This window comes from Alosa sapidissima, chromosome 8, assembly GCF_018492685.1.
Source record: "Alosa sapidissima isolate fAloSap1 chromosome 8, fAloSap1.pri, whole genome shotgun sequence".
Lineage (NCBI taxonomy): Eukaryota > Metazoa > Chordata > Actinopteri > Clupeiformes > Clupeidae > Alosa > Alosa sapidissima.
In genome coordinates, this window is record NC_055964.1 from 7,400,201 (window position 1) to 7,410,180 (window position 9,980).

Consider the following 9,980-nt stretch of genomic DNA (forward strand, 5'->3'; position numbering starts at 1 on the left):
GGCTACTACCGCTATAATGGTTCACACCTCTCTCCGTTTTTTGCGCAGAGGTTTTTTTTTTTTTTTTTTTCGTGGATGATTTTGTTTATTAAAAGATATTTTGAGCCAAAAGAGAGGGGGCCATTGGCCCCCTGGCCACTGTGCTTCCGGTGCCTATGGTGTGTGCGCATGCACTTCGATCCAATGCATTTACCTCTCAACATACAGTATCATACTAACATGGCTCTGTATGTTTCTCCCTGTGTGTGTGTGTGCCTCAGTCTGGGGACATTGACATAGTCAACCACAGAACCAAGGAGACGTGTCAGCTCAAGTTCTCTCCCTACAGCTATTTCTCCCGGGAAGTCCCTCGCAAAGTAAGCCCCCTCCGCAGCATGCCCTCACCTCCGCACAGCAGACATCCTCTCAGATGCTGTGTCTGTGGGTAAACTCTCGTCTTCAATCTCCATGGTAACCCTTTTTTTCTCCTCTCTCCTCTTCCTCCTCCTATGCGGCGGTCTTCTAGGTGACGGGGGTGGTGACGGACTGTGATGGACAGGCACACTACGTCCTGTCGGGGACGTGGGATGACAAACTCGAGAGTGCCAAGATCGTCCACAGTAGCCGCGGGAGCAGTAGCTCTGAGGGCAAACAGAAGACGGTCTACCAGACGCTCAGTCCCAAACTGCTCTGGAAGAAGTATCCACTACCGTAAGCACAGCACAGCACAGCACAGCACAGCACAGCACAACACAATACAGCACAACACAGGAGAGCACAGCACAACACAGTACTGTACAGCAACACAATCTAATACTGGGCAATTTTGACTACTGAATTTGGATTCAATACATGAATTTCTCGTATAAAAAACACATTGGGTGTAAACCGAATGACATACGGTATGCATATTTATATCCATACTGTATATCCATATTAAAAAAAACAAAAAAAAAAACATGTATTGACCGCACCCAAGTATTACTCACAATTTATTACTTAAAGGAATTATCCGGAGTAAAATGCACTTTAGATCAATTTACGGATGATTGGGAGTACATGCGTTGAGTTGACATCAAAATCATGTTATTCGGATGTGTTTTGAGAAAGTTCGATTTTACCGTTTTTAGTCAAAACTCATTAGCCTGGAAGTGACCAGGGCAAGTCATTTCGCCGCTACAAAACGCTATTTTTATACCTATTTTTATACCTATTTTATTTTTATATAAATATCCATGTAATTACTGGTATCAAGTGATGCACTTCTGCAGATCCTGCTGTTATCTTGACTTCAATTCACTCACGCAAAAGTCCTTATGCCTTTGGCATAATGCCACTATCATTTTCCGAATACTCACAAGAAGGATACATAGCCTCTCATAAGTCACTCATAGAATGAGTTTACAGAAGTGAGCTGTTTCATGTTAAACTAAATGTTGTGTGTAGTACACACATAAACAGACACTCAGAAAGAACAATGTGGAGGAACAGAAATACATGTCTAGGCCATCCCTCCTGTATTAACCTCATAGCTGAAAATATTTGTATAAACCTCAGCTAATAGGGAGGAAATGACATACAATGCAAAACACTGTACAGGTCTCCGGTAACAGTGACTGTTAATTAGCAGTACAGCCAAAACACAGTTGCAGCGATGCTTCCACTGCTCCTCCACTCCCGTATTCCCAAGATGTATTGCAGTACAATGCTTTACAGCAAATCTATGTCAAAACAGCGTAAAACAGACCTACTGCATTAACCAGACTAGCATGGCCCAGTAGGACAAATTGAGGAAATAAAGGAAGTTATAAATAATAAAATGGAATTTGATTTAATTCAATTTGAATCAATGTGTCCAGAAAAGCATGATAATATGACACCATAATGATTGTTAGGATAAATGATGGTCTGTCTGTGGGTTCCGTGGTCTGTGTCAGGGAGAACGCGGAGAACATGTACTATTTCTCGTCGCTGGCACTGACGCTGAACGAGTTGGAGGATGGCGTGGGCCTGACGGACAGCCGCCTGCGGCCTGACCAGCGGCTGATGGAGGCCGGCCGCTGGGACGAGGCCAACATGGAAAAGCAGCGTCTTGAGGAGAAGCAGCGGGCGGCACGGCGCCGGAGAGACGTGGAGGCCACCGACGCCCAGGACGATGGTGAGGAGGGGGGGTGAGGGGGAGAGAGAGAGAGAGAGAGGTAGGGAGAGAGAAACAGAGGATGGGTTTGAGGGAGGCAGGTAGGGAGAGAGACAGGAAGAATAAGAGAGGGAGGGAGAGAGAGAATACACAGAGAGGGATAGAGGAACAAGCATGATGAAAAGTAGAATCATTGAAAAATGGAGGTAGCATGAGAGAGAGGCAGAAAGTAAAAGACAAAGGCAGGGGAAATGAAAAGACTGAAAGCAAAGGGAAACACATAAAGACAGGAAGAGATCATGAAAGAAAGATCGTGCGTGCGTGCTGCGTGCGTGTGTGTGTGATACGATTGGAGAAGAAGGACCGAGACCTTGAGAGATGAAAGAGTGCTGGCATTTTAAAAGCCCCGCACTGAGCCGAACAGAAGAACAGAGAGAAGAACAGAGAGGAGGTGAGGAAGACAGGAACAGAGAGGAGGTGAAGGACAACAAGGAAGATGGAGATGTCAGAGTGAACGTCTATTTGAATGGAGTGTATTATGTACATGTGCGTACGTGTGAACTGCTTGAGAAAGAGGATGTGTGTTGTGTGTGTGTTTGTGTTTGTGTTTGTGTGTGTGTGTGTTTCTCTGTGACTGTGACTGTGATGTCCTGACATGTGTCTGTTCTCTCTTCCCAAATGATGGGCAGAGTGTGATAATGACTCTGGTGAGTGGGGCTGGTCGGGGGTCCACTCTGTGTGTGTGTGTGTGCGTGTGTGCGTGTGTGTGCGCGTGCGTGCGTGTGCGTGTGTGTTTGCCCTCCTAAGGAGGCTTGCCCTCCTCACCATGCGTGAAAGACAGACACGGGAGTGTAAGAGCATGTTGCTTTGTGTATGTGTGTGTGTGTGAGTGTGTGCTTGCATGTCTGTCTGTGCGTGTGTGTGCGTGCGTGCGCCATGGGGTGGGTATGAAAAGTAAATAGTGATAGTACGTAGCCCAAAATACATCTGATCGGATTGAGCTGTTTCTGAGTCTTGTGGAGGATACTAGATATATGGAGAGCAAGACTTGAATACAGTATGTTACAGTATGTTACTTTAGGGAGAATACTGTCCTGAAAGGCCATTAGCACGCATCATAAACTTGTCATAATACTTTCATTTGCTGTATTATGGGGAAAGCAATATATTTAGGGCACTGTTACAAAAAAAATATTATATAATTTCGTTAAACCAATATAACCACATATTAAACCAATATCGATTGTCAGAGAGGACTTCAGAAGAAGGTATTATTGTAATGATTTCAGCTGTCTCACCCCTATTATGTGTGTGTCTTGTATGCCTGCGTGTGTGTGAAAGAGTCTGTGTGTGTGTGTGTGTGTGTGTGTGTGTGTGTGTGTGTGTGTGTGTGTGTGTGTGTCCAAACACAACATGCAGATCTTTGATCTGCTATGGTGATTTCCACCATGTTTCTTCCATCATGCTCCTGCTCCTTGTCCCTGTACTGCCCCCCAGTGGTGAGTCTGGGAATAGCTCACCCTCAGGGTCCACATGCACCCTACTTTGATCTCCCTCCCAACACCAGTGCGCCTGGCCTTTGGGTTGATCCTCAGGTGCCTTAGCAGCCTAATAAAGCTGCCTCAAAATTGCATTTAATCCTACATTTAGTATATTAGGTATTGCAGACAGAGGAGGAAAATTCCAGCTTCAGAAAGTAAAAGTCCTACTACGTATTTGCTCCAACCATGTTGGAGTTATGATGATTAGCTGGTTATAGTTAGCAAAACTCTTTAGCCAGATAGATCATAGGGTCATTCACACGAGGGACGATAACTGTAACTATAACGATATGGGCATCCACACTAACCAATAATAAGGGAAGTTGATGAATGTAATGTCGAAAATTGGGTGGATTCTGAATGGCTATCAGCTGTTTATTGTTCTCAAAATCTCTCTGGTGGTATTATTCTTCATGTCGTTATTGTTATAGTTTATGTTGAAGAGGTCATTTATATTCGCTAGAGCAATACTTGCCTTTATCACTATATTTCTCGTTCTTGGTGTGAACAGCCCTTAAAGCACACAAATAGAACTAAAACATGAAGATGGAGTTTTCCTCCTCCGAGTACAGTTAAGTATCATAAAGCTGTACTTATGAATAGCACAGCACACAGCGGAACTGGCCGTGGACCCAGACCCAAAGACAGAGTGCACTGTGTCATCTAAAATTAGTCTATTGTTAATGCATTCCAGCATTTCATTTCCAAACTGCTCCTCCATATTGACAGCAATAGTGGTTGACAACCTGAAAATGTTTCATTTATGTTTTTTTTCATTTAGTCATTTAGCAGACACTTTTATCCAAAGCGACGTATTATGTTAATTATGTTACAAGAGCCATTGTCCCCTGGAGCAACTCTGGGTTAAATGCCTTGCTCAAGGGCACAGCGATGGAAGCCAGGACTTGAAAGCACAACCTTTCAGGCCACTGCATGTTAGCACAGCTCCTTAACCACTACTCTACCACTGCCCTAATATATGTGTGTGTGTCCTACCCCAGGTCGGGAGTACGAGGGCTACCAGCCTCTCTGGTTCCACAAGCGGACTGACCCCATCACCGCAGAGACGAACTTCATATACAAAGGGGGCTACTGGGAGGCCAAAGACCGGCACGACTGGAGCATGTGTCCAAACATCTTCTGAGTCGCCTCGCCCGCCGCTCCTGCTGCTGCTGGGTGGCTGCTGCAGACACCCCCCCAACACCCCCCCCCCCCCCCCCACACACACACACACACACACACTCCCCAAAAGAAAAGCCGAGACGGATAACACACTCTGGGTTCCTGGGGGATAACCCCTGGGAGGAGCCTCCTGAGCGGAACCAAGGGGAACCAACCTGAACAGAACCGAACACAGCAGAGTGGCCTGGCTATAGGAGCTGCAGTTGTGTGGACATTACTACTGCTGCGACTGCTACTGCTGTGCGTGTGTGTGTGTGTGTGTGCATGTGTGTGTGCGTGTGTGTGAGTGTGTGCACGCGTGAGTGTGTGTGTGAGTGTGTGTGTGTGTGTGAGTGTGTGTGTGTATCTCACACAAGCTCTCAGTGCGACTTATCTGCACCATACCTTGTCCTTGTCTACCCAAGGACAGAGGTGGTTGGTGTGTGCTTCTCTGTGAGGGTGGTACAGACTTCTGCAGCCCAACTGAACCCCACCCCAGCCCACCCACCCTCCAGAGCATATCTTCCAGTCCGAAAATCAGGTGCTCTCATGACGGACTGCTCTTCACCTCCCCACAAACGCACTGTATACATCGTGCACAGAGGTCACGGCCCTGTGTGTTCTGTGGTGTTACAGTAGCATCAGAGACCCACCCTCACCCCCATTTATAGAAGAACTGGTTTAGACTGGTTTTATTTTCTCTCTAAATCTCTCCTGCTGGCCTGGATGCCAGAAGAGCGAGAGGAACTCAAATCTCCTCCGGTAAGAGGAGGAACATCTTATTAAGGACCTGTAAACAAAGACAGAAAAAAGTAACTTTGTACTTTTTTTTGTTCTTTTTCTTCTTTGACCTCATGATTTGTCATATTCACACCATTGAGAATGTGTGAACCCCACAGTAGCTGAAGTATCTGGATGGACAAGGTCACCATTGATTTTTGGTGTGTGAACGGCAACGTTGATGTAGCCTGAATGAGCCTCCACTGGTTATATTGGAGCCTGTGGTTGGTGGGGAGAGGTTAGTGTCTGACCCCACTGCTCTCGTCACAGCTACACTCTGAGCTTTTTGAGGTCAGCTGATCCAGTCTGTTCCCCACCAGACATATAAGACCCCCACACTCACCGACCCTCCCAGATGGAGACTAGAGTCAGATTCACTCTGATCCCACATAAGTCAATCAGAACAAACAGACAGATATTACTGTCCTCAATTGGACTAAATCGTCAGATGTGATTCCTGCCAGGGCGCCCCCTGTAGGTTTGACTGTGTACTGCAGTATTCTTGTATGTCTTGTATGTCCCATGATGATGAAGGTCTCAGTCTATATGTGACCACCATCCGATTTGATGCCAGCTGTCAGAGCAAGTAAAGCGAGACAACATTATTACCGATAAACGTAAAAAAAATTGTTTTGTTAACTAATAGCCTAAAACAGTCAGAAAAACTAACAGAATAGTTATCAAAGGCACATTTCCGCATAGAAGCAGATTTAATCAATCTCTGGGAACTCACTTTGAGGTGTTAACATTAATCAGTATCCAAATCTTTGATCATTTCCTTTTTCTGCAGTATGATTGATCTTTCTCATGTACTGGGCCTTTCTGATGTCATTCAGACTAACCAGCCTACGCATTTACTCCCTCACAGCAGGCGTTCAACCTTTAGTTCAGACAGTACATGTTACAGGGGACAATATCAGTGATCTGGAGCTCGATTTAGTTTTGTGTGCACTCTATATTGTGCACGCACATCCATGGCTGTTGCATCCCTGCTCCCAGGGGTCAAAGTTGGGGGATACTCTGCGACTTTAGCCATCTAGTAGGTTAAGTATTTGTTCACTTAACTGTAGCCCTCCAGAATGAGAAACGATCAAAATGATCTGAAACTACATAAAAAAAAAAAAAACAGATTTAATCATTAGTTCGTTAAAACCTAACAATGTGCGGTGTGCACAAGTTGTGCACATCATTTTGGATCATTATCCCAAATCACAAGTGAACATGTTTTCTTAGTGATGTTAAGAATGTAGACATTTTGGCCAGACGTACTGTAGTAACCGTCTGTTCCCGTGCGGAATTTTTTGTGATTACTTAATTGATAACAGATTAATATGAACGCTGATGCTTTGAAAAGTAATAGTGGTACTTGGTTTAACAAAAAAAGTGTGTTGGGTCAAATCTGCAGTGTTAAGGTTGTACTGAAAGTTTTACCATAAATGTGAATTGAAGTCCAAAACAATGTTGCACCCTGATTGAAACTCTGATCAGCCTCTGAGGATTTAGTTCAATGGTGTTATTTTTTATTATTAGAGGGCACTGACTCATAAACCACTGGCCATCCTTTAATTTAATCACTTTATATTAACACATTGTTTTTTCTTGTGGTTGGCTTTTGAGTTCTTCACTATGTTGCATTGTCTCTGTTGTGGCCTTTTTTTCTTATTTACATTTTGATTTGAGTCAGTGGTTTAACAATTCACAGAGTGTTAATTATTGAGTTCAAGCACTTTGAAGGTATTTTTTAAACCCAGGTACAGAGTAAAGGTGAGATTAGGGACTGACATCATGACAAACAAATCTGGGCGATAAAGTATGACATCTATGTCAGATACTTTATGGTTGAAAGGGGGTGTCACTGAATTATGACGTAAACAGTGTATAGAATGTCATGTTTGTACTTGCTGAGCCAAAGTACAGAATCAAAATTCTTGGGTCATGTGTGCACATGGTCTTGCCTGGCGCTTTTGTTTATCTTCCTGTTTTCCTTTTGAAGAAAAAATGTTTCATTCTCTTTTATACTTTTCTATTTTGTTCAGTGGCTTCAGGCTCCTTGCACATATCACTTTTTGTTTGGTTGTAGATGCACATTCACATATATAGCCTAAATCTCACTCAATACTAATACACACAAAAGCACACACCAACCATTAGTTCTTAAATGTACCTCAGACAAGAATAGATATATTATGTAGTAAAAGAGCATATCAAGGTTTATAATATTATGGCAGATTGCTGTAAATCATCATTAATAATCCACATATAGATTACAGACCGAGTGCTTATTACTAATACTTTGTGGTCTCATAACATTCACTCTCTACTGTAAATGTGTTACTGTAAAGATAACACTAAGCTATCATGTACATCGTTCTGATGGTTTGAGGCTAGTGCTCAGTGTTGGGAAGAATACTTTAAAAATGTAATCAGTTACAGAATACAGAATACATGCCCTAAAATGTAATTTGTAACGTATTCCGTTACATTACTCCATCTAAGTACCGTATTCTAAATACTTGGATTACATAAGCGCTGTTTTACATTTTATCAAGTGGGAAATCAAGCTGCTATTTCAGTTTGTAAGACCCACAGGCGATGTCAGCAAAAAAAACACAACTTAACTTTATAGGATAAACTGAAACATTATACATTTTGTTAATGCACAAGATCATCTCACAGAAATATTAGAATTTCAGTTCAAAAATCCCAGAAATTCATATGAGAAGGATTCTAAAAGTAACCCCTTAAAATGGCCAAAGTAACTGTATTCTGAATACCACTCATTGAAAATGTAACTGTAACTAAATACAGTTACTCATATTTTGTATTCTGAATACATAATCCCGAATACATGTATTCAGTTACTTCCCAACACTGCTAGTGCTTGACTCTTGGCCATGCTCAACTGTTGGTGCCCCATGGTAGAGATTATTTTTCAGTCATACTGTATGGAGAAGGATAAAGAAGTATTTTTAATATGTTTAAGAATTATTATATCAAAAAAGAGGCATCACATTGTAATCCATTCATTGTGTGCGTGTGTGTGATTTTTTTTCTGTTTTAAGAACATTTGAAGTGACTTAAGTTGTAGCAATAACGATTCCATGACTCATTTGTTAGGTGGGCTATCTGTTTCACCTGGAAGAGACGAGATGGAACCAACCAAAGCCTCAGTACAGGATGCTCTGTAGCCTAACAGACAAGACTCTTATGGCCTTCCCTGTGTGAGACTTAGACATGTAATAGCTTTCACTTTGGTCTTTTATTTTCCCTTTTCAGTTCCACATGCACTTAACCCTCTGGCCTCTGCTTTAGCTTTCTTTTCTTTTTCTTTTCTTTTGTTGTGTAACAGCGTGCCATTGTCTTCCTTTTTTATGAACATGTAAATATGTACTCGTATGTATACACGCAATTTGCAGTGTGTGTATGTATAGCGAATTTCCCACTCGTTCAGATCGACTCAGTGGGATATTTGAAACTGGAGCACAATAATGAAGACGAGGACTTTGGTCATCTCCTTGCCTCGTCAGAATTGACTCTAGGTTGTCAAGACCCTGATCCATCACAACATTGTGCTCTTTCACCTGCCCGTTTGCCTTTTTTAAAGTCTTTCATTTACAGTTTGTTTGAGTGCTGGAGACAGCACTGTGAGCATGTGAGTGTTCTGAGCAGCACAGGTGGTTGTTAGCATCTCTGTTTCTACTCCCATATGGCACACTTAGTTCCTGTGCACCTGAGATGAAGGTGTGCTAAAGCTTCTACCGGGGTCGTTCTCCCTCTCTCCTTATCTATCGCTCTCTATCAATTTCTATCGATCTCTCTCGCTCGCTCTCTTTTTAAATCATTTTTACTTTCCACCATTAATTTATGCAGCAATGTTGCCTGCAACAAAGACTGACACAATGAAAAAGTGGAGATAATAAAACTTTTATTTGTTGAAAGTGGAATGAGAGAAGTGTTTGTGTCTGACCAGAATATTTACTAATAGACAAAGATGTGACTGACTCCCCCTTAAAAAAAGATAAGAAAAAAAAATAGAAATATGTACAGTCCATACATATTGCTGTGTTTTTAATATGTTGGTTGTGTACAATATATTAATACTGTACATCAATATTTCACAGATAATGATTGAGTTTGATTATTACATCTGGGAAATTATGTAGTGCTTGTCTAAAAGATGAAACAGGATGTATTGTAACATACAGTATTTCAGTATTTCACACTTTACAGGAGTTGTTTTTAATTAGTGCCTGACATTTAAATATATATATATACGAGTGGTGTTAAAATCCTAGTCCTATGATACATACAGGTGATTTCCTACAGCGGCAAATCAACATTCAAGCCTATTTACCACCAACAAAGCAACCTTTCTCGGCAAA

General features: G+C 42.3%; 1 protein-coding gene across 1 annotated transcript; it reads left to right on the plus strand.

Annotated features, from left to right (window-relative positions):
• Positions 1–169: 169 nt before the first annotated feature.
• Positions 170–9,536, plus strand: LOC121714777 (oxysterol-binding protein 2-like). Its single transcript, XM_042099846.1, has 4 exons — positions 170–356; positions 506–690; positions 1,917–2,137; positions 4,659–9,536. Exons 3-4 carry the CDS (start codon positions 1,933–1,935, stop codon positions 4,799–4,801), a joined length of 348 nt encoding a protein of 115 aa, XP_041955780.1. The 5' UTR covers positions 170–356; positions 506–690; positions 1,917–1,932; the 3' UTR covers positions 4,802–9,536.
• The last annotated feature ends 444 nt before the right edge of the window (positions 9,537–9,980 follow it).